This window comes from Dreissena polymorpha, chromosome 1, assembly GCF_020536995.1.
Source record: "Dreissena polymorpha isolate Duluth1 chromosome 1, UMN_Dpol_1.0, whole genome shotgun sequence".
Taxonomy (NCBI): Eukaryota; Metazoa; Mollusca; class Bivalvia; order Myida; family Dreissenidae; genus Dreissena; species Dreissena polymorpha.
In genome coordinates this window covers 60028581-60055134 of record NC_068355.1, presented here as the reverse complement: position 1 = coordinate 60055134, position 26554 = coordinate 60028581, and the positions used below count along the sequence as shown (strand labels likewise).

The 26554-nt window shown below is 34.7% G+C and overlaps 2 protein-coding genes and 1 long non-coding RNA gene across 14 annotated transcripts in view; 1 reads left to right on the top strand and 2 right to left on the bottom strand.

Annotated features, from left to right (window-relative positions):
* LOC127831076 (syntaxin-7-like) overlaps positions 1-2263 on the bottom strand; it is a 28080-nt gene extending 25817 nt beyond the window's left edge. Inside the window, exons 1-3 of one of the 9 annotated variants that reach the window (XM_052356134.1) lie at positions 2210-2263; positions 1588-1690; positions 443-499 (exon numbers count right to left, since the gene is read on the bottom strand). In XM_052356134.1, the coding sequence (XP_052212094.1) occupies positions 443-499; positions 1588-1678 (148 nt within the window). In that variant the 5' untranslated portion in view covers positions 1679-1690; positions 2210-2263. Of the gene's footprint in view, positions 1-442; positions 500-1587; positions 1691-2187 lie in introns of all 9 variants that reach the window. The other 8 variants (XM_052356081.1, XM_052356143.1, XM_052356109.1 and 5 more) reach the window with 8 other exon arrangements.
* A 6962-nt stretch (positions 2264-9225) lies between these two features.
* Positions 9226-25928, top strand: LOC127831291 (uncharacterized). The gene is made up of 2 exons (XR_008026394.1): positions 9226-9352; positions 22332-25928. It is a non-coding gene; the product is annotated as an uncharacterized LOC127831291 (long non-coding RNA).
* The window catches only part of LOC127882380 (bifunctional polynucleotide phosphatase/kinase-like), a 45398-nt gene continuing 44362 nt past the window's right edge, over positions 25519-26554 (bottom strand). For all 4 annotated transcript variants that reach the window (XM_052430999.1, XM_052430990.1, XM_052431010.1 and 1 more), the window contains exon 17: positions 25519-26371. In XM_052430999.1, coding sequence (XP_052286959.1) covers positions 26248-26371 — 124 coding nt within the window. In that variant the 3' untranslated portion in view covers positions 25519-26247. The remainder of the gene's footprint in view (positions 26372-26554) is intronic.

Here is a 26554-nt window from a genome sequence, read left to right as displayed (position 1 = left end):
GATGTTTTTAAAATTCAGTTCAATATACCTTGCACAAGAACAGTCTTGTAAAAGTGTTTTCAGTTTGTTAAAAAAATAATTAAAATTGCAATCAAAATATTTTAACTACTATTTACTTTTATCACATGGGCATTTGAAGACATCATTTTGCTGCTATAAAAATTGATGTGCGGCACTTCAAAAAATCTAGCAAAAGTCTTTTGGCAGGAGAGCATTGATTAAGATTAGACCTTATGCATTTCTATTATTTTCATGGGCTAAAATAGTTAAAAAGGACTTAAACAAAGCACAGAGGTACCAAGATATTTATAAAAATGCTGTTGTTGAAAAAAAACTTGATAAAATTCATTAGATGTTGCAAAATACAAACAATACATTTTCAAGCCAAACACAAACAATAGCCTTCTTTAAAATATATCAAACAAGCTGTATGTCATATTACCTCCATTATTAATAGCAGAGATGTTTCTTGTGATAGCAGATAACTGTTCTTCAAACCCTGAAGACAAAATAATAATAATAACTTTAATAACCATGATATATTACACTGTCACCAAAATCTTAAGTTTGTAAAGAAGGTGCAAACCCATTCTTAAGCAATTACTTGAGTAAGTTGAGAACAAGAAAATGTCAAAGAGCACCTTTTCAAGCAAGCCTGCCTATTTCAAACAAACCAGGTAAAATTGCGCAGAGACTTATGACTTGTGCTTTCTGAGTGTATCAATCTTTCTACAAGTAATTGGAAAAAAATGAAATTTCTGATGAAGTGGAAGCTGTTCATCCAAACTTCTCAGGTTAATCTTTTAAATGCTTATAACCATGTTGATAGATTTGATAATGGCTGTATGCCTTCAACATTACAATAAACCTGACTGTTCACTATTTAAGAAACTTCACTTTTTATAGTAATTAAAGTGTTTATTGAATCACCCTTCACTTTTCAGGACATCAGTTTTCACTTCATTATGAGACAACTTGTCTGAATGAAGAAAATCATTACTCCAGAGTCCTATCCTTTATACAGGGCTCTTGGCATAAAACCATTGTTGCCCTTCTTAAGTTGTTGCAAAATTTAACCCACATGAGGAACATATCATGATTTAAAGCTTAAAACTATGTGAAAGGCTGGACCAATAGGCCAGGACCACTAATTAATGCAGGGGGTTTATTTAGTTTTTACTGTAGGCAGATTATATGTCCAAACAGTAAAGCAGAATTTTAATTTAATTTTAATTGAAGCTTCAAATTGTTGGTGGATGTTGTTACAAAATAAATAATTTTAGTCAAAGTTACGGGGTGATGAATCTTTCTACTGGGTCTTAATAAAAAACATAGATAATGACAGATCTTTAATTTTATGTTGCAAGCTTCTTTGAGCAAATTTGTCTTTCTGGTAAAAACAGATAGCAATATGAAATAGTATCATATGATGATAGTTTAAATTGCTAGTATATACAGTACTTAAACCAAGTATGTGACACTTGAGTTCTGAAAAAGGACAGCAATGGGCCAATGTTATAAACAGCACCAGATCTTCCAACATGTAATTCAATTATAAATACAGTAATTATAAGTAGAAACTGATACCAGGTTTGTCAGAGTAATCTTTGTAATTCGGGTCATCTCTATACTCCTGTACTGCTCCATAACTAGGAAGACTGCGTCCACTTGCCATCATGTGTATCACTCACTACACAAAAAATTATTATTTACAATAAAGACATGTTGTTGGCCATATTGTGAAATACTGGCTGTATAAAAGGTTCCTCCAAATATATAATTTTGGAACCTAAGGGAAGGCTTGATAAATCACAGTAAAAGCTTCATATGCTTCCTATTTTATATTATGTTTTATTTAAGTTTATTGGTTAGAATCACTTCCTTGATTTGAACATTTATAATCTGTAGAAACACTAAATACAAGTTATTTATGAAATACAATAATCCTTATTAGTGTTTTTATTATAGACTCTGTAGAATTATTTATAGTAATAAAACAAGCTGATCTCGAAAAATAAAAATTAATTGGTTGTTATAATTGAAATCAGGTTATGAAATGTCTTGGTACGAAAAAGGAATAATTGATTTGTAATGTATTATAGGCGTCAAATGAATGCCGTAAAATTGTTAGGGAAATACGGACATTATTATTACACATGACATTTAAAATGAATAGGTATAATATACAGTATTTAAAAACACAAACAACCAATACATCATATGACAGATGGAGAGTTTTGTTATTCACAAATTGACCGAAAATAAAAACTATTGCATTAAAGCAAAAGGCTACATTATGTCAAATAGAAAAAAATGACCCGAAAAAAGTAAATAAAAGAATTATCGAATGTCTTAAAATCATAAACATTTAAATAATAAAACAGAATTTCATATTTTAAGAGGTGTTATAGATGCAACATGATAAAATATAAAATGAAAAATACAGAATGTGCATTATATTTTTCGCTCGCAGATGAGTCTGAATAATAAAGAGAAATATGACACAGCAAATGAGGGTGATAATGATGACCCTGCTAGTGATTAGTATCGTAATAAAAGGATGAAACATTCTGTCAAAAAATAATTGTGTATAATTATTAACTTCTATCCTATTGAGTGATTTGATATATCTTTCCGATACAACTCAATGATTAGTTCATGTCTGATGTGGTGATGACCTGAAATGCGAGACGAAAATCACACAAATGTCGGTTATTTGGAAACAATGATCTAAGCCTTTATTAATGTGTTCTTTTATTATTAGAAAGTATAATCTAGCTTTATAATTAATGTTGTAATGTTTCTCTAGACGAATTGCCACTAAACGGCCATGAATAAAGATAAGCTTTTATTATTTTAAGCTTTTTATTTAATTATTTTAAAACAGTACAGCGTACAATTTTTTTTTTATCCCATCATCAGACGTGTATTGTCGAAATAAACCACTGTGGAATAAATTTTCCTCTATTTCGGCAGTGCTGAAATATAGCTGTCACGCGCGGCGGAGAATGGTCATATTACTCAAAATCAAGTATAAAGTCGATTGGTGTACGTATAGCGGATTTTAGTGAGTAACGGATAGCTTTAACGTTTTTTGCAAAATACTTTTATTTATGTTAAGATTTATAGTTTTCTATGAATTGAATACAAGAAGCCTTTCATTGTTAAGTCGATTCATGTTTTTGTTGATGTGTGTCAATGTTTACAACTGTTTCTTTTTTCGAAAGCAAAACAAGGTCACGTTATGTACGCACCGTTTTTGTGACGACAGGAAAAGTGCAGACGAATGGTTTCTTGAATTTTGCAGATTTTGTTTGGTAAACATAATGTTCATTGATGTAATATTTTAGTATTATGTGTCCTTTACAAAAGTAAGAATGCTCAGAAACCAGATTGATGCGTACCATATAAAATAAGCATGAAAGCTGCAACTCGGGATTTAGTGAATAACGGACATGTGGTGACCTATATTCAGGAATGTGGGGATTGTCTCAAAATAAATATAAACTCAAAATTTTTGAAGTTGTTCAATACACATGTGGTTAGCGTGTGGCTATGATATTAATGAGTGAAAACATCATTTTTAATGAAAAATAATCAAATAATAACGAAAAATCGATTTCTCTTAAAACATATTTTCCACTATCAAATCTATATATAGATTCAACTCAAAATGCCCCGAATATAGGGTGCATCGCTTTGAACAGCCATAACTACATCAAGTGTGCAGCGATTTCCATGACCTTGGTCTTATTAAACGCAGAAATGAATTTCCTTTCAGGAAATGTACATATATTGCATTTTTTTTTACAAATGCTGTGTCAATTTTCAAGAAATAACACGATACACATGTAATCCGATAAAGACCTAAGCGATCCGGTAATGGCTGAATCAGTGTACCATGAAATTCGCGCTGTAAACAAAAAATATTTTTGGGAAATTTAAAACCGCTTGCATGTTTCAATAGGAAAGACATGTGTCTATCTAGGTTTAATGGTTTAATTACTGAATGCATGGTGTTTACGTTGAAATGAGACTCGAAGTCCTTAGCTATCCGTTATACACCAATCGACTGTAATCATTTTTAGTAAAATCGAATAAGATTCAACAAAACAAACAATTTGATACCAAGATGTAATATATTTTTAACACATAAAGCAACTCAAAAAGCATATTAAGTGTGCGTACTCGTGACGTCATTATTAACACGTCATACGACACAATGCATGTTCTTTCACGCTAAAGCTGCAGTTGTTTTGTGTGTTTTTTTCATTATTTCTTAAAAATCGGGGGCGTAGAGGTATGATCAACAGAAAAACAGGCTAGTTACTGATCTTTTTGTAATGTATTAGGCTAGGCACGGTTAAAATAATGAAACAATGTTTGCTTAAAATAACTTTGGGATTTTCCGGTAGTTCGATTTTCCTATTCTATCTTTAAAGAAATCATTTACGAATCAGAAAATTGATGGGATAAATCGAACACTTGGTCGGTGCCGAATAAAGCAAAGTTTATTTTGCTCGACACGAAAATCTGAACCACTCGCCAAGGCTCGTGGTTCAGATTTTCTAAGCATCGCAAAATAAACTTTGCTTTATTCGGCACCGACCTATAATTCTCTATATACTGTACTGTAAATGGATAGATGTATTATTCAGTTGCTAGACTCTTATCACTATTTATTTTAGAAAATTAAAAAAGACAATTAAGAACATAGCCAGTCCGAATCATTGTCATTAAGTAATCGCACAGAGTAGTAAACAAAACAAAAGTATATTTATTAAACTCATACTAGGGTAATATTTTAAGATATTTACGTAGATAAAGTAACCCACTGAGCAATATACCGGTTATACAAACATTAGACTTATGTTTTATAATTCCATCATAATGATACTATCAGACCTGATTTGTATGGATTATAGTGACAAACTTAAATGCTTAATGACACATAAACGAGTGATACATACATTTTAATTTATTTTATTTATAAACGATTGCTACTAACAGGGGCGGCTCCAGGATTTGTGGGGCGGATCCGGGATTTGTGGGGCGGATCCAGGATTTGTGGGCGGATCCAGGATTAGAGGGGGGGGGGGTATTGACAGATTTGTTGGTGGGTGCAGGGAAAAGCTATAAGGTCCAGGGGGGCTTCGCCCCCCCCCCCCCCCCCCGGAAGCTCCACGATTTTAGTGATGTTGACAACTTTGACAACCACTTCTCGAGCATATCACGCCTTATGTACTTTCATCAAAGTACCTTCTTATACTGCCAAAAAAGTGCATAGTTAATACGTAATACGGATGGATATAGCCGGAAGAAAAAAGAATCAATGTGCAAAAAGAGGGATACAAAGTTCGACTTTAAAAACCGGGAGACAGAGAGTTTAAAGTTAAAAGATTTAGCGAGTGTCTGTGATTAGCGGGAAATGTTGTGTACGAAAAAGAAAAAAAAATGCGTTTAAATATGTGATTTATATCTAGTAAAGTGTGAAACATCAAATTAATGGAGTTTACTTTTGCGATTTGACGGGGGGGGGGGGCGGGGCGTACGCCGCGTCCGCCCCCCCCCCCCCCAACCTCTGGAACCGCCTTTTGACTAAAAACGAGAAAGTATACTGTGTGTGACGATATGACTGCATTATGGCTATTACCCTCCCGTACGAAATTTTGGGGCGGAATTGGGACGGAAATGAGGCGGAATTAGGACGGAACTATTGTTTTCGGGCGGACTAGAGGCGGAAATTGATTTCCGCCCCAAAAAGACCATGTCTCTTGATATTTTTCTAGGCCGGAACTCATTATTCCGGGCGAAAATCAGACTTGTGCTGAATTTCAAACTTATACATTTTTCTGGGGCGGATTTTATAACTTTGGAAATTAATGTTTCAGGTGGAAATCTGCACTTAGAAATTTTGTTGAATGTAATAACTTAGTGTATTTTCGCTGTGGCATATGCATTTGGTATTACAAACAGCATAATAATTTAAAAAAGTAGCATTTCATATTATTGCACGGCCATTATTGGTGAAAAAAGTTTATTGCCCGTATTGCATAATTTTCAATAAACAGACATGTGTACGGCTAAAGTGTAAAGCAATACATGTTCTACAACGTATAATAAATAAAAGAGGCATAAATCCTAATATTTTACAGCATTTTTTTTCAAAATGTATGTTTTTATTGTGGATCTTTATTTAAATCGTTTTCCTAGAAATATAAGCACCATGTTTTGAACATGAGTAAAATTACGGAATCCGGATAGTGCCATCTATAATCTCGCCATTCTTTCATCAAGGGCGACACACGAAGCGATACACGATATTTTGCGCGACAGTCGCAGCAACGCACGATATTTTTGCGCGACAGTCGCGGCGACGCACGATATTTTTAACACGATATATCGCCCTTGTGTCGGTAGGCCAAAAGGCGATATATCGTGTTAAATATATCTCGCGTCACCGAGACTGTCGCGCATAATATCGTGCATCGCCGCGACTATCGCGCAAAATATCGTGCGTCGCCGCGACTGTCGCGCCAAATATTGTGCTTCGCCGCGACTGTCGCGCAAAATATCGTTTATCGCTTCGTGTGTCGTGTCTCGCATTGAAAGGGCGACGCACGAAACTCGAAGCGACGAACGATATTTTGCGCGACAGTCGCGGCGACGCACGATATTTTTTTATTTTTTTTTGTTAATATTTTTTGTCCTCGTCAATAGGTATGTGGTGGTCGAGGGTATCCCCCTCTATACCGTACATAATCAATATATATAACAGATCATAATGCATGGTGTACAATATTGCATTGTATACAAGCGCTAAAAACTGCGTAATGAATAATACACAAACTGCCATTAATGCATAAACAGCAATAAATGTATACGTACATGAATTGAACAATAAATATATTGTTAATATATGCAAGTCACAATGTACAACTTACAGTATTGCAAAGGAGACAACTACATAGTTAAGGTAATATAATATAGCGGTATACAACTTCATACATATATTGGAATTATCAATATAGAGATGAACGATGCAAGTCACTCTTTTCTAGCCTTAACAAAATGCCCCAGTCTTTATTTGAACTTATTAAGTTGGAATCTAAATTGCAAAAGGCATTCATATCCTTTAAAATATAATACTGGAATGAAAAATATGATATTGCCGCGATAAAGGTAGGTAGTTTTTCTTTTATTTTACAATTATATATATTTTTTTTTTAGTAAGAAGGAAAGTAAGATTAAGATGAACACTTGTGTTTCTATGTCCTAACATAAACGATGGTGCATTTTAAGTTCAGTAAATACATCAAAACCTTCAAACAGTTCTGTAATAAACATTTTAACATATATTCCCATTCCCAAAAAATGTGTTCTATTGTTTCTGGCGCACTATGACAGAAAGAGCATTCTGCAGATGCTTTATAATTGATTTTATACAATAAATAGTTTGTACCATTAATTCGGTGTGTAATTCTATACTGAAACCATTGTAGTGTAGAATCTTTGGTTATAGAAAATGGCATTCCAAAAATATGGTTCCAGTCTTTTAATTCAATAGTTTCAAAAATGCACGTCCATTTTGACATACATTTAGGTAAATTGTCATTTGTTTTAACAATATTATACATGGGCTGAGTACCTTTTTGATATTTTAAAATGGATATCATTTGTAAGGAAACAAATAGCTTAACAAAGTCAAGATTATTTAAATCTGTAATTCTTTTTAAAGCAGGTGTTTTATCGAACATATATTGCAAGTGGTTTGTAGAGAAATTATATTTCATTTTATATATTTCATATTATATTTTAGTTACACAGAATTTCATAGCTATATAACTCTAACCCCTCTTGATTTTTTTTTATCAAATCACCTATACTATGTACACCATGTTCGAACCATGTTTTTAGGAAAACACTATTATTACCGATCGTTATATCTGGATTATAAAATATTGGGGTTTGAAGTATGAACTTTATGTCACATGATTCAGCTTTGCGGAAATTGACAAAGGATTTTAAATTGTCTTTCCAGAAAGCATTATTACTATTATGTATGAGGTTTTCCTGATAGTGAACACCACCGTTATAAAGTTTTTGGGTATCTAATGTCATTTTTACAATATATATCCATTTACCATTTCCTGTGGGGATCCTTCGTATCCAAGAGCTCTTCAGAGAAGTTATAAAGGAAAAGATGTCGATCAAATTAAGGCCCCCATCAGAATATTCTTAAATAAGTACATTTTTTGTTAATTTTCGAACTCCCATTCCACACAAAGTTTAAAAAAAGGTCATTAAGGTCCACCAACATGTTGTGTGGTGGATTAGGAAGTGAAACAAACAAATGGGTAAGAACTGGCAAAGCAATTGTTTTAATCACTTGTTTCCTTCCAATAGGAGTTAATATTCTTCTGGACCAGTTTTTAAGCAGTGTTTTAACTCTCGAAAATGTATCTGTATAGTTAATATCGATCATCTTGTCAAGGTCTACATGAAAAGTTAAACCAAGCATATCAAAAGTCTGTTGGTTAAATTGTAACTTCCATCTAGTTTTGATACTATCAGAACTAAATGTATGTTTTCCTATCCAAACGACTTTAGTTTTGTCGAAGTTTACCTTTAAACCAGAGCACATTGTGAACAGCGACAACTCATTTAAGGATATTTTATAATTCAAATATCGCCCATATTATCCGAATCTCGTGTATCGCGGTCTAATTTCAGACCGCGACACAACACGACGTACGGAGCGATAATCGATATTTTGCGCGACCTTCGCAGCGTCACGAGAAATTTGTACTATTCAAATATCGCTGTAATAATATCGCCTGTTGCCCTTTTATATGCGATATCTCGCGCTTTTAACACTACCGTTGCACTTTACGAACGCGACCGTCGCCCTTTATGAACGCGACCGTCGCCTTTTTATAGGCGATACGGTCGCTTTCATAAAGGCGATATTATTACAGAGATATTTGAACAGTACGTACAAACATCGCGTGTCACTGCGACTGTTTCGTGGTAAGTTCTCGCGCGTCGCTTCGTGTATCGCGCAAAATATCGTGCGTCGCCGCGACTGTCGTGAACAATATCGTGCGTCGCCGCGACTGTCGCGCAAAACAATTTGAAGTTCTTTTATAAAGACCATTTTACATTTATATTTAAAACAATACTTGAATTATGTTCTTTATACATTTCCATCATTGCTTTAACTGTAGTTCCAGTTGATGGAAGATACTGCAGAGTTTGGCAGGAAAATAACCCAAGACAGCAAAGCGGCTCTTTAAGCGCATTTATACCAAGAGGACTTACAGGGCCACAAATTCACTGGTCAAAATTTATGGTAAATATTGTTATGCCCCGGGCTCATTTAAGTAATTTAGTGTAACTCACCAAAGTTTTTTGTCTTTTTGGTATCCAATGTTTGTCTAGTTTCATGTACAGGTTGTTATTATGCTCCCCCAATTTTATTTTTTTTTTGGGAGGGGGGAGCATATAGTCGCCGCTTCGTCTGTCCGTGTGTGTGTCCGTCCGTCCGTGAACAATTTTTGTCCGAGCTATTTCTCAGCAATTAATGACCGGAATTCAATTAAACTTTATGGAAAGCTTCACTACCTAGAGGAGATGTGCATATTATCAGCCGGTTCTGGTCGGATGATTTTTCACAGAGTTATGGCTCTTTGAAATTTTCTATAAACTGTACTTATAGTGCAATTCTTGTCCCCCCAACTACTAGACGTTTCCTTTTATCTGAATATAAAGTGCAATATTGTGACAAAAACACCTTTGGGGAGCATCACCCGTCTCCGACGGTTTCTTGTAATTATATGAATTAGAAAATTAGCATAACTTTCATATAACAATATCTGAATATAAAATTCCTATATACGTTCATGAATTTATTCATGAACAAATTCATAAAGTTCATATACCTTTTTGTTTCAGAGTTCATGAATGTGTTTATAAATAAGTTCATGAAATCTAAAAGTTCATGAAACATAAATTTGGATTGTCATGAATATATTGTTCATGAATTGATTCATGAGTAAAGTCATGAAGTTCATGAACCTTTTTCACAGGGGTATGTTCCTATGCCAGAAAACAGTGGAACAAACATAAAAAAATAGAAAAATTGTCTTGTATTTGAATGATAGTATCAGTCAACATCTGGAAACAGATTGAAAGCTACATGTTGTTTTTGTGATTTTTTAAGTGCTTTTAGCTTTTGTGACCACTTAATGTCCGTCAAACAGCAGCTTAAGAAGGTATGTACCGGAGTAGTTTACAATACCCCCCGCCCCCTCTCGGAATGATTCAAATATTCTCCAGTCATATTCCGCCTGGAAATTTGTTTCGCCCGAAAAATAATTCCGCCCGGAAATTCATTCCGCCCTTAAATTTACATTGTAGTCTAATTTCCGCCCGGAAATCTTTGCCTCCTCATTGGCATATTATGCCCCAAATTCCGCCCCGTTTCCGCTCCATTTCCACCCCGTCTCCGCCTGAAAAACATTATTTCTTTAACCACTATACTCCAGGCGGAATCAACAGTTTTCCAAGCGGAACTGTCTTTGGAATTCCGTCTCAATTCCAGGCGAAACATTTTGTACAGGCCGGTACACAAAATTGTACATGACACTCATACATGCTATCTCCAATATCAAATAGGTGATTTTTTTACTATGTACTCTCTAACAGGCATAAGACGGCTACACTCATCCATGTCTGATTAGTGACTCGTAAGCGATTTACACTGCTGGTTGTACTGTTTTATTTGATATTATATTTAATAACTAGTATATGTATGTACTATATGTGTCACTTAAAATATGAAACTACTACCGGTATTTATCATAAATATTTTGAAATTGAATACTTATGTTGCGGAACAATCCATCAAAATAACCATAGACGTACTTTGTTATTTCCGGGCGATTCAGCGAAGGGCCCCAGCAACTATAATGATGCATTAAAATATAAATGCTACAAATGAAAACTCTTCAAATTATAACGAAAAATCAATTGTTCAGAAATAAAATTTTCATTCAAATATATAAAATATAACAAGGTATTTAACTCCAAATGACCCGAAAACAGGGTACATCGCTTTGAATAGCCATTACTTTTGAAGCGATTTTCAAGAACTCGGTCGTATTCAACGCAAAAATGAATTTACTTTCTGAAAATGTACATATCTTGCAGTATTTTTTAAGAAATAACACGATACACAACTCGCTTGACCTACTCGTCATCGATGCAATATTCAGATCTTTTTCAAAATATTCAATGGAGGTTACATCTGAATCGAAACACAATTAGTTACCAGCCATTTATTCAAAACATGTAAGTAAAAACCCACACAAGTCTGGTCATTTATGAATTTCATGCTTAATAAATATTCCGTCGATGTTATGTTTCATTGTGTGTATATATACATAATAAAAAATAAAATTATATGTACTTGTAAGCGTATGTGGATTCAAAACTTGTTCTTGTCTTCAGTAATTTATACGAATATTTTGAAATAGTAAGATATCTGGAAATATACAACGGATAGGTCTGTCTAACCAACACAGTCAGTCATTATGTATTCATGTAGGTATGAAAACCATAAATATGATTCGCACTTTTGAAGGTGTGCATCTTTGGTGTAAAAGCAACACAATAACTGTAATGTGCCAGTCTTATTCTTGCTGCAATCGTGCTTATTTTTTTTATTTCAGCTGTCCAAAAACGAGTGTTGACGATGCAGTTAATGTTCAAAGATTGTGAACGTTTGAGGATTTTCACAAACGTAACTGCTCTAATACAACTATTTGTTGGTTTATGCCCTGCGTGTTAAATATAAACAAGAGGGCCATGATGCCCTGTATCGCTCCACTGTTTTTATGCGAAAAAAGCGTGCAATGCGCATGTGTTGAAATGTACTCGAGCATGTGATTTTCTCTTTCTATCCCTCTTCCCAATGGGCGCTTAAAGTTGGAAGGGTGAGCATTTTTATATATGGAAAACGTTACTACGGTGTTAACTAAACAGACTAAAAAGCCTGGGAATCGTCGCACGGCTCCTTTGCTTATAACGTAGGTACATTTATCTCTCCAAAAGATATTGTCGTTCTTTCTATTTCACATATTTTTAGATGCTGAAGATCAAATCTACGCATGTTCTACAAGATTAATGAAAGTTCCTTCATTCAATCATGAATCTTTTTCCAAAATTCCAAAAAGTGTTTGTAGGTTTCAAAGTTTCTGTTACTTATATAGTTCATGACATATGCAAAATACCTAATGACGTAGATCACCTGAACTTTACTTCATTCTTGAGGCATTAGTGAGTGTAGCAGGATTGTTAACGTGGTTTTAGTTTGAGATGAAAATAGTTTATTCATCCCATAATGAACAAGATAAGAATTGATGCAAAATATCAAAGGGCGTCGGGAATTTCTGTGTAATAGGCACTCAAGTTACATGGAACTATTTTTTTTCTACTGTAAATATTAATATATTGGCCATTATTTTTAACAAAATAGAAAAAGATTGTGGTATAACCATTATCTATGATTTTGTGTTATAACCCCCAAATAACCATTATCTATGACGTTGTGTTATAACCCCCAAATAACCATTATCTATGATGTTGTGTTGTAACCCCCAAATAGTCCATAGTTCATTTTATTAACATTGGACTCATTTTTTTACTGGCTTCCGTGTGCAATTTTCATTAATGGAACAGAACTGTGTAGGTTTTAAAAAATCTGCTTCATCTCACAAAATGCGCATTGGCAGTGTCACCTAATAAAAGTCCAAACCAAAGGGTCCATACCACCTAGATAGAAATACGTGTCGCGCTTCGCGCTCTATATGTGGTTCTTAAAAAAAAACTCCGAGGATTGCTTGACTCTAGGGAAACGGGTTGCTGGGACACAGCTCCTCCTTGATAAGAGGCTGCTTCCTTTATCACAACTCATTGTTACAATCAATAATACGTGTCGCGCTTCGCGCTCTATATGTGGTAGGGATAGTACTATAGGCCTATGATAGACAACCATAAACAACAACAAAAATACATGAATAATAGATGTGTTGTTTGCATTTATTTGTGAATATAAAAAAGCGTGTATTTTTTATAAGGTATTCAAGTGATATAAGAAATTTTAATTAACGTTGTCACCACGCGGCATCCATTTATTTTAATAAAAATGTACTGTAAAAGTTTTAATGTGATTACGACCCCCCACCCTCTCACACATATATTTCATGGGCATAATAAAACAAAAAATGGTTACAATAAAACAGCATATTTATTTAAACTAAAATGTCTACATCAAAACAAAAAGTTAACATAGGACACAAATAAAATAATTTGATTTTAGAGGGGCTCGAACCTTGGACCTCTCACATGAAGCGAGCGTGTAACCACTACACTACGGAACCGCTTGAAAAATCACATTCTTACTAAGATATGTGGCTGGTAACGAGATTTTGACCCATCTGGTAAAATAATGACTTTTAGTTAGGAATATATTATGAAAGTGCTACATCTGACAAATCAAAATCTTAAATTTGAGCATCCAATTCCTAACAAGAGGCCCATGAGGGCCTGAATCGCTCTACTGCTATGAACACTGTGCAAGTTTGGAAATAATAAGTTGGAAACTGTGTACTTAAACGCGCAAACAAGGAGTATTTTCTCAAATTCAAGGGGAGATTGTTGCGTACTTATTTCTCCGATACTGCTCATATTCAATAGGGTTCAATTCCTCATTGATATAAAGATACTGTGCAAATTTGGAAATAATCGGATGAAAACTGTGGAATAAATTGCGTAAACAAGCGAGATTAAAAACAAAAATCATATTCAAGGGGAAGTCATTCTGGACTTATTGCTTCGATATTGCTCTTTTTAAACAAGGGCTTTTGTAAAACTTGCATGCCCCCAATATGGGCTGTCAGTTGTAGTGGCAGCCATTGTGTGAATACGTTTTGGTCACTGTGACCTTGACCTTTGACCTAGTGACCTGAAAATCAATAGGGGTCATCTGCCAGTCATGATCAATGTACCTATAAAGTTTCATGAACCTTACCTAAGTGTTCTTGAATTATTATCAGGAAACCATTTTACTGTTTTGAGTCACTGTGACCTTGACCGTTGACCTGAAAATTAATAGGGGTCATCTGCCAGTCATGATCAATGTACCTATGAAGTTTCATTATCCTAGGTGTAAGCATTCTTGAGTTATCATCCAGAAACCATTTTACTATTTCGAGTCACTGTAGCCTTGACCTTTGACCTAGTGACCTGAAAATCAATAGGGGTCATCTGCCAGTCATGATCAATGTTCCGATGAAGTTTCATGGTCCTAGGCGTAAGCATTCTTGAGTTATCATCCGGAAACCATTTTACTGTTTCGAGTCACTGTGACCTTGACCTGTGACCTAGTGACCTAAAAATCAATAGGGGTCATCTGCCAGTCATGATCAATGTATCTATGAAGTTTCATGATCCTAGGCGTAAGCATTCTTGAGTTATCATCCGGAAACCATTTTACTGTAAAGAGTCACCGTGACCTTGACCTTTTACCCAGTGACCTAAAATCAAGAGGGGTCATCTGTCAGTCATCATTAATGTACCTATGAAGTTTCATGATCCTAGGCGTAAGCATTCTTGAGTAATCATCCGGAAACCATTTTACTGTTTCGAGTCACTGTGACCTTGACCTTTGACCTAGTAATCTGAAAATCAATCGGGGCCATCTGCCAGTCACGATCAATATACCTTTGAAGTTTCATGAATCTAGGCATCAGCATTCTTTAGTTATCATCCCGAAACCATTTTATAATTTCGAGTCACTGTGACCTTGACCTTTGACCTAGTGACCTGAAAATCAATAGGGTTCGAGTTTGAAAAGAATCAGATGAAAACTGTGGACTTTATCGCGTAAACAAGAAAAAGTCTAACGCACAGACGGACAAAAACCACGACATCCCATAAACTCTTCTGGCCTTTGTCCAGTAAAGCTAAAAATGACCAAGTTATGTCATTTTTTATTTGTGATGTCATAAAAGCCAAATAGCGCCATTTTTAATGAAATGACGTCTTAATTCAATAAGTATCATTACATGTTATGTTGATCAGTTCGTGCTAATAATAACTCCATTATTCGCATATGTCGATGAACATAATTGATTACAAATTACAGAATTAATTGTAGTATGATAAATCTTAAAAACTCGTGGTTGCCATGGAAACAAAAAAGTTCTATTTTCATATTATTACCATTTTAAAGAATTTAAGACAAAATCATAACAGCAAAATAAAAAAAAATGCTCTAGACAAATATGGAATATAATAAATATGTTTATAATTTAAAAAAAAAAATGTTTGCACATTTTCTTGAAATAGATGTGTATTCAGAAATTGAACAGTTTGTATAGCTACAAATTTGAAACTAAAATAAATAACGGCTCATGATACAATTTGTGTTGTGCATCTATACTGCCAGACATTTTTTAAATTAGCAATTCTAGTTTATTCAACAATTGATAAAATTAATTAGACAAATTTTATTTAGTTACTTTACAGTTGCTATGGAAACAGTACATTTTCAATTGCATATACATACTATGTGTTATCAACAATATATTAATAGTTAAAATATTATTAAACTTAGCATAAGTGTAGATAGAAAACAAAATTCACTCATTTCATATGTAGAGGTTCAAAAACACGATTTTGAACTTAAATAAAATTATTGCAATCAGCAAGACATATTTAATGGCACACATCATCATAGATTGAACGTTAAACTTCTTATTTTTGTTTACCGGTAAAAATAATATACATGTATACATAATATGACTACATATATTTACATCACATATCTTGATGTCAATATGAACTACAACAATGTCAATATGAACTACAACAGTAATTGTGATTTTATTTTTAGAACACATACCAGGCATACAATACAATTTATTTATTATACTGGACAGAAAATTTTATAGTGAGATCACTATGAGTGAGTTTATCATCATTAATCATAAAACAGATTTTCATATATCTGACTTAGTTTGCAGAAACAACAAAAATGCATACATTATATTCCCTAAACATACTTAACATGCTTAATATGTTTACTTATGGATGACAGACTGTTAAAAAAAAACCATAAAGATACACATTGTTGATATTATGTACTACAAATTCATGCATATCAATAAAATTGTATATGTGTTATTCCTTGATGAAAAATGACACGTTAAGTCTGGAATAAAACACTTTATCTGTAAAAAAAACAGTAAATCACAACACAATATATTGTCCATATTATCATCTACACAATGTCCAAACTGACAGTAAGATGTAAACTTGGTAAGCTCAGGTTGCACCAGGATTGGCAAAATGCATTTTCGAAGATCTGTAATGATAAAAAAATATATAAATAACTGATTACTTATAAGCAACCTTCTACGAACACATCACTTATACATCACACTATGGAGACAACATACTTATCCACAATTTATTGAAATAATATTCAATATAACACGCAATATTTGTCTGAAATCTGTCTTTAATACATCATTAAAATTCAATTGTGTATGCTTATATGTGTAAATATTTTTCCCAAACTGAAAAACACATTTATTTCTGTTCACACTATTTTTGCCCTTTCATAAATCAACCACATGTTAACGTTCCCTTTTTGAATTTACTATGCAATGTCCCTCCAGGATAAAACACTTAAAATTGGAAAATAACAACTGGCTTGTAAAATATTTCTCCTCATAGGCCAGTCTGGCCTGTAAATTGTGACGGTCTTTAGCCATGTCTGCCAGACATGCACAGTGAACAGAAAATAGTCAATGTTCTAAATTAAAAAAAAAACAAATAATAAAAGTATAATGCTTATTAATTACTTTATCATACATGTATTAATTGTTGTCACCATAGTGTTGAAGACAAGGATGAACTTTGCTGGTTACATACTAATCTCTTCCTTGGCATGACTGCTTTATCAAAAGCATAAACCGTTGTCCATCCTGTAACATAATACATATTTCTTTTAATACATAATTCTCTGTTTTTTAACAAAACATCCGTTGCATAAGTCATCTTTTTTTATTACACAGGACAAACTGTTTAAAATCTTAACACATATAAGGTAAAAAATGAAGTTTGTAAGTCTTTTTTTACTTCCAATCCAGCACTCCTCCTGAATAGAAGATGTGCCGGCGCTTATAGGTTATGGGTTGAAAACTGTACAAAGGTGCTCAGTTTGGTGTTAATTTTAAATTATTTACCTGGTCATATCATACCTGATTATAATGAGATCATATTTTGGTGTTCACACTTTGTCTATTCGCTCAATCTGTATTTTTGGCTGAAATAAATTAATGAAAAGTTGCAGTTATTCTATTATTCTAATAATTATCATCAAATAGAATAAATAACATAATGCATTGCTGTCACATTGATTGTGTAGTCACTTCGAATAAAATTGTTATTGCTTACATGCTATTGTGTGATTGCACAAAGTTTTGCAAAGGAATTTTGAATGTTGATTATACAACCCTATACAGTTCACTTTATCTTAAAGTACATAAAGTGATAGAATAATACTGAAAGGGTAATATATGGACACAACTTTTAAACGAAATGTCATTACTTTCATTATAGAAAAGTTCAACAACAAATGTTAAATTGAGAAGTGTTTTAGATTTTGACAACTTTCGGGTAAAACACACAAACTTGACATAGCAATATCGTCTAAAATCTTCATTGTGACACCCACAAGGCCACAACGGCTCATACACACAACATGATTGATGGAAGAGATTCAGTTTACCAACAAATTTGCAATTTGTTGGGAAAAAAACCTCAAAAAGTAAGAAAAACTCACCTTTAAAAAAGCAGGAAGTTTATCAGAAAATGAACAATGTCGAACTGTGCTCTACTGTATTGATTCAATGTATAAGCTGAAGTTAATTTAAACCATATAAAAACCATGAGAAAATACGGAAAAGTATTGTTCCCTAAACTTAATTACCATGGTTTAGGTTATTCTTCAAAATTAAACTATTGTTTTATCTCAAGAAGTGTGTTGACAAAGTACGCGAAACGGTCATCACAAGTTAAAGTCATTATGGAAACGACGTCAACGCCAAATGGGTCAAAATCTCATTCCCAGCCACATAGTGCTTGTAGTGTAACGGTTATCAATAAAGCAATAAACCATGTAATCGCTGTCGTCTTGTAAAAATGAAGAAAATACGCGTTAACCAAATCTCGAACAGCAAAAGTGTGCGCTATTGTTAGAAAAACCACAAAATAAATATTTTTTTTATTACGTTTTGTTTTTATACAATACCAGAAAGTTTCGCGTATTTGCCCAGTCCCTGTGATCTTTCCCCTGTGATCAGTTGTGAATCAGTTATTATTTCAAACAATTAGCTTTTCATTATTGGCAATAAATGTTGTAATACATGTAATAGGCACAACTGCAGTACTTACTTACCCTTATTTACACAAAAAATCACCCCTATGCAAGATATTCTTAAAACAAAAATATATACATTGATCCGTAAAATAACTTCTCCACCCATAAGCGAAAAAAAAATGCATTACCGTAATTACTCTTTGTTTTCGAACACTTAAAAATAATTATTTTTGTTCGTGTCCGAAAACTTAGATACGAAAAATATTCACAAAATACAAGTGTCAAAAAACTTGTAAAATACCATGCCGTAAAGTATAAGTTACAGTTATATATATTTGCACTGCATTTTATTTATATATATTTGCACTGCATTTTTTTTTTTTAATGCTTAATTTATTTGACAGAAATTTACTACAAGGTTGTACTTTGACCAACGAGTTCAAAAAGGAGCATCTGATGTACCGATACTCGCTAGTATGAACCTGTAATTAACGCAATAAAAAAAGCAAACTATGAATTCTTTGTTTGTTCATTTCCGATAGTTGTTGTCTAACACCTTCCATTGTTCGTAACTTGCAATATGGTGCATCACACTTTGAAGCGTTTGGTAATTGTCACAGTTATTTTACTGGGAAGGGGTGGTACCATTGCGGTAGAACATTGACCTATTAATTCGCATTACCCTCGGTAATTGTCATAACCCTTATGCTATCGTGCGAGACCATTGTTTAATACCGGTTTACAAGGTTATTTATCCAATAACGCAAATGTAATGGTCCGTTGCCCTCAGGCATGCACCTCCCATGTTTAATGATGTTAATCTTGTTGTAAAACCCCATGATCGAAGTGTCAGTAGATATCGATAACAGGGCCGAAATTTGGTAAAATAGCGCTGTAATATATACTGTTTATACTGAGTCACGAAAAATAATTATTTTTGCATAAAAAAGGGGTGTCCGAAAACTTAGAGTAATTACGGTACATACTAGTCGCCGCACTCCAGTGCGACGCCAATAAATACCAAAAACGCATAAACATGCAAAGTTCAACGACTACCTGTGGACATGATTTTTGACGAATCAAATTTTCTTGAACAACTTTTTAATGGTAGCCTTCAAGGGATAAATTTGGCCCAGGGGCATAATTGAACAAACTTGGTAGAGAACTATAAGATGTCACTACATACCAAATTTGGTAGCCCTAGGCCCGATGGTTATGGACAGGAAGATTTTTAAAGTTTGCACAAAAGAGGCTTTATATAAGCATATGTTAAGTTTTGTGACCCCCGGGGCAGGGTAAAAAAAAATTAAGCCAAGGGGAATAACTTGAACACATTTGGTAGAGGGCTATTAGATGTCACTACATACCAAATTTAGTAGCCCTAGGCTCTATAATTATGAACAAGAAGATTTTTAAAGTTTGCACAAAATAGGCCTTATTTAAGCATATGTTCCTTTTTGTGAAATTTGACCCCAGGGGCATAATTTGAACAAACTTGGTAGAGAACTTTAAGATTTTAATACATGCCAAATTTGGTAGAAATAGGCCCAATGATTATGGACAATAAGATTTTTAAAGTTTGCACAAAATAGGCCCAATATAAGCATATGTTCAATTGTGTGACCCCTGGGGGAACGGTAAATTTGATCCCAGGGGCTTAATTTGAACAAACTTGGTAAAGGACTATTAGATGTCACTACATACCATATTTGGTAGCCCTATGCCATACGATTATGGACAGGTTTTTAAAGTTTGCACAAAATAGGCCTTATTTAAGAGTATGTTCATTTTTGTGACCCCCGGGGCAGGGTAAAATTTGAGAACAAACTTGGTAGAGAACTATAAGATGTCACTACATACCAAATTTGGTAGCCCTAGGCCCAATGGTTATGGGCAGGAAGATTTTTAAAGTTTGCACAAAAGAGGCTATATATAAGCATGTGTTCAGTTTTGAAACCCCCGGGGCAGGGTCAAATTTGAGTCCAGGGGAATGATTTGAACAAATTTGGTAGAGGGCTATTAGATGTCACTACATACCAAATTTAGTAACCTTTGGCTGTATAATAATGAACAAGAAGATTTTAAAGTTTGCACAAAATAGGCCTTATTTAAGCATATGTTCATTTGTGTGACCCCCGGGGCAGGTTAAAATTTGACCCCAGGGGCATAATTTGAAAGAACTTGGTAGAGAACTTTGTTCATATTAAGAATTATGGGATTGTTGAGTTCGTGGTGTGAAATCAGTTATGCCTTAAATATTTGTAAATTATGCCAAAACTAACCAAAAAACACGATAATTGTATATTAACAAAGATTTTAATACATACCAAATATGGTAGAGATAGGTTTTTAAAGTTTGCACATAATAGGCCCAATATAAGCATATATTCAATTTTGCGACCCCTGGGGAACGGTAAAAATTGACCCCAGGGACTTAATTTGAACAAACTTGGTAGAGGATTATTAGATGTCACTACTTACCAAATTTGGTAGCCCTATGCCATATGGTTATGGACAAGTAGATTTTTAAAGTTTGCACAAAATAATAGGCCTTATTTAAGCGTATGTTCATTTTTGTGACCCCCGGGGCAGGGTCAAATTTGACCACAGGGGCATAATTTGAACAAACTAAGTAGAGAACTATTAGATGTCACTACATACCGAATTTGGTAGTCCTAGGCCCTACGGTTATGGACAAAAAGATTTTTAAAGTTTGCACAAAATAGGCTTTATATAAGCATATGTTCATTTTTGTGACCCCCGGGGCAGGGTCAAATTTGACCCCAGGGGCATAATTTGAACAAACAAAGTAGAGAACTATTAAAAGTCACTACATACCAAATGTGGTAGCGGTAGGCCCAATGGTTATGGACAAAAAGATTTTTAAAGTTTGCACAAAATAGGCTTTATATAAGCATATGTTCAATTTATTGACCCCCGGGGCGGGGTCAAATTTGACCCCAGGGACATAATTTGAACAAATTTGAAAGAGGTTCACCCCAGGAACATTTGTGAAAAGTTTTATCAGAATTGGACTTGTAGTTTAGGAGAAGAAGATGTTTAAAGAAAAAATTAACGCACGCACGACGGACACAGGACCATGACATATGCCCCGCTGGCCTCTGGCAAGTGGAGCTAAACATGAGTCAAACTTAACGATTGTCGCTTAAATTGTTTAGGTAACGGGCGAGAACCAGATTGTAAAATTATTAAATTAACAGCAGACTTGTCGTTTATTTCTGTAGCCAAACACTTTTCTAAAGGACAATATCTCAGAATTAATAACCATGGTGTCATCAATAGTTTGTGCGAGTGATACCTGATACTGGCACGATTGCAATAAATGGCACAAAAGACAACTCAGGTGTTCCAATGACGTTTATTAGCCCGACTTTCAAAAGCACTAGGATAAGGTTTTTTAAGCCTCACTCAATAAATGTGTATCGCAAACGATCTTTTGCAATCTTACTTAACCATTTTGAATATCCGTATCTTAAACATGTTTCAGATGAAAGTTATGTTTTATTTGATTCAAAATACCATGACCTTATATTCGCGAAAAGGCGTTGTCTTGCCAAATGACTTGAGAAAATATTATGAAAATATAATGCAATTTCCGTTAAAAAAACGTTATTATGTGTATCTGCTTCAGCAGAATAAGTATTTATAATTTGTTATTAGTAGCAAAATATATATTTGTATCAAAAGTTATAGTACGGAAAATAAAAGTAGAAGTAGTTTTGTTTGTAATTTAGTTGGGGTTTCCGCTATGGTAATGAGTACTTCAGTAATAACACAAGAGTCCCATTTTTATAGTCTATGGCATTTATGTACCAAAATTCTGTGGAGTTCTATGCCAGGAATGGTTCTTCTGTTTCAGTCCTTCGCAGGAATGCCAACAGATTATCAAAGCTACAAGTCCAATTGACCATGAACAAGTTAAAGCAAAGGCAAGTGGTTATTGCGTCCTGTGAAATACAATGTATATCAAAGAAAGAATCACAAAAGGCTGTTAAATGTTAAGCATGATTATATTTTATATTGCAACAGTGAACATCATCTTGCCATAAAACATATGTCACGAATTAATTTCTTCGACCATTTGCTCTTTATATACCCCCCGATCTAATGATCGGGTGTATATTGTTTTTGGACTGTCTTTCTGTAAGTCATTCATTGTTTGTGCCCATAAACTTTAACCTTGTTCATAACTTTTGCAATATTGAGATAGCAACTTGATATTTGGCATGCATGTGCAACCCATGCGAAAGACAAAATATATCATAACTAAAACGAAAATTTGCAAATATGAAACTTTTTGTTAATTATCCATTTTGGAATTGATGCAAAATGTAGCATAAACCAGTGCTTATATTACGAATAAGATATTACACAGTATGTGAGTATTTCTTTCACATTAACAAAAGTGTGACATTATTTATGACAATAATTGATATTATAATATGACTTATTAATTTCTGAATATAAATAAATAACATTTATTTTCGCGGAAACGATTGTTGTTAACTGGTTTCTATAGATACGATTAAGGACTACTTTGTCTGTTTCGTTATTTACGGATTGCCTTGGTCGAGATTGTTAGTACTATAGAATTGCGCAATTTCCGTACCACGTGATATGACGTCATTCCGCCTTTTGTTAACTGCCTGTGCTGGTGTTATGATCGTCAAAAACCCCACCCACCGCACCCTGATTAATATCGAGACTGGTCGGACGTCCACAATTAAAAATACACAAATTCAATGTGTTACCATATCTTACAGAAATACGGTTTAAAATGTTTTTGTTGTATGATTCTGCCGAAAAGTTCTTTATTTCCAGTCAATGTACACCGGCTCCTGACGGGCTCCTAGAGTCCCGTGGCCGACTTCCAGGCGCGTACCTGTGCCGGGGCCAGGCAACTTCCTCACGACCGATCAAAATGGGTCCAACATTGGGTCCTGTTCAACTGGGGCGCATTCCGACCGACAGCGTGTCGCAGCGCTTGGGGTGTCTTGGGTGGCTACAACTGACCAACGGACTGTGGCGTGCTCTTATAGTGCACATGATTTTTACCGCTACCTACGTGACAATGACTCAGCACATTTTCTCGAATGGACTCGGTGGTCTACATGCGTAGATTATCATCTTAGTCTTTCGGGTACCTCCAAGTAATTCAAGGCTCAGCGCATATCCGTGCCGGTGCCGGCAACATCCTCACAAGCAATCCATATGGATTCAACATAAGTTCGTGTAAAACTGGGGCGCTTTTGCGTGTTCATCTTGTGCACGGGAATTTGGCAGCTAACCTATGCGACAACGACTCAGCACATTTGCTCCAATGGACTCTGTGGGCTACATGCGAAGTTTATCATCCTCGTCCTTTTCGGGTAATTCCAAGTCCTTAATGGTTAAGCGCATATCCGTGCCAGTGTCAGCAGCATCCTCACAGACGACCGAGATGGGTTCAGCCATTCTTTGTTTACAATTGGGGCGCATTCTATCGGACAGCGTGGTGCGGCGCTTGAAATATCTCGAGTGCTACATCTGACCAACGAACTGTTGATATTTTATACACTTTTTTTGTATATATTACATTCATTGTTAGGGCATCCAGTTTTAAACGCCCTCACTTTTATGCCATTTGTTTAAATGCCCCCTTTTTCAATCTCAATACTGGGTTTGTTGTTTACTTTATGCCATACTAGTTTCAATCGGACATATATTATTCGCATATTAGGAACAATACATAAAACCTAGTTTATGCACACAATTGGTTGTTTTCAGGTACAGTTTTCCAGAGTTAGTTGACATCGGTTTTCCGATGAAGTTTTATCTCTGGTTTTTCCCCTGGCCTTGAAAACACCTCTTAAGGTTACAGAATAGAAGTGATGTCTACAAATCATGGTTGTACTGTCATGTTCTTCTACGAGTGTTACTTGATTGTTATGTATTACGAATCATTTTTATCTATTACAAACTGTTTTATTCGTCATTCATGTCTGGTTTGTATGTATTTGCCTTCCTGTCGCAGTGGAGGAAAATTCTGTTTGCCGGGAGATTGGAGGGGCATGCGTACTTATTCTACAACATTTATCTCTACAAGCTAACCTTAGCAACTATGAATCAACACATTGGCTCGAATGGACTCTGGGTTTCAGGCGTAGTATATCAACCTAATTTAAAGGTTAAGCTTTAAAAATAGTAGCAATGCCGCAGGGAAAAAACTTGTATAGCGATTATTGGTATTAAATGTCCGAGATGTACTAAATGTCCGAGTTATGTCCGAGTTAAAAAGTGTGTAATGGTCAAGTGACCATTGATATTAAATGTCCGAGTTAAAAAGTGCGTAATGGTCAAGTGACCATTGGTAAAGTGTGTAATGGTAAAGTGACCATTGGTACTAAATGACCGAGTAAAAAAGTGTGTAATGGTCAAGTGACCATTGGTATAAAAAGTGGTATGATCGCAAGTGCAGCGATCAAGTAAAAGTGTGATAAGTAAAACTGTGATCGCAGGTGTAAGTGTAGCGATCAAGTAAAGTGTGATCGCAAGTGTAGCGATCAAGTAAAGTGTGATCGCAAGTGTAGCTATCAAGTAAAGTGTGATCGCAAGGGGAGCGATCAAGTAAAGTGTAATTGCAAGTGTAGCGATCATGGATATTAAGAGGTAAAGGGACTGGTAGAGCTAGGTCTAGCCCAATCAGGTTAATGGTTTTTCCTGGCCCAGTCGCTTGATGATCAAGAGCATTTTTATTTGGGTAGGCAGTGTTGCTACTATAGCGTCGTAACTTCACATCGGTAATTCAACGTGTGCTCTTCCACCCCTGATAGGCATAGTTTTCTTGCGGCCGACTTCCACGAGTGTATCATCCACTCTTTCGAGGCTCGTGGTTACCAACGGCGGTTTCTGGTTAACGCTGCGGCCATTATATCCCACTCTCTTACTTGCATAATATATTATATAGATCTGTTAGTGAATACTTTATACATGTATATTCGATTTCATTTGTGTGATGGTTATTGGGAGGCAAAATATATTGTAATCATGTCATTAAACTAGTCAACTGAACAAATGTGTTGTTTAATCGATATCAGTTTCAGTCGTAAAATAATTAAAATTCAGTTGATTTTTGTGTCGTTTCCGCAAATCATTCTTCTTCATAAGATACTGTTTTCCTCAGTCTTCCAAGTGATTAACGAGATTGTCTGGAAAATCTGGTCTTTCACTTTTCCATGGAAACCACTTAGTATTTCCCTACTCCGACGTGAATTTGACTTTTGAAAGTGTTTTTTGTTAATTAAATATTTCTCGATTATTAGAAATAACTGACGGATAGAAATCAACAATTTCCATTTTGCTCATGCATAGTAAATTTCGGACTAGGAAAATTAATTAAAACAATTGGTAGTACATCGGGCAACTTGCTTTTCAAAATAGCTTCAAACATTAAGGTTTATATAAAAAGTTCTACAGACGGGAGGCGGAAAACGACAACGGGCGAGGCAAGGAGGGGTTAGAGGGTTAAGGTTAGTGTTAGGGGTCGGGTTAGCCCAACCCTAACCCGACCCCTAACCCTAACCCTTTTTTGGGGTTATCACCCCTGACCATGCCTCGCCCGTTGTAGTTTTCCGCCTCTCACTACAGACAGTTGTTAGTCTGGTCAACCTTAAGTGAAATGTTTGTTTCTATCCAAATGGCTGTTAACGAAATCCTATCAACCATATTAAATTTAAGCAAAGTCATTTCAAAACTTATCAAGTTTGTCCTTTGTATATATTTACACAATAAAGTAATTACTTTTCAAGAAGAAAATTCCTATATAAAATCTCCATTTTCTTGTCCTTAAATTTGGGAACAAAGTTCACTTTTACAATTTCTTTTAACCCTTCACTCAATGTCGGTTCATGGTACTTGCCCCTAAAATGAAAGAAAGAGCATGTTTTACAGTCTTTTTTTATATCAGAGAGTCCATTTAGAATCTATAAACCTTACTAACCAGCATGTATATATCCAATAATGGGGAATGTACAGTTCATGTGAAACTCTTCATCGTAAAAGGCATGGTTTCAAATGACTATATCCGACATTTAATTAGCCATT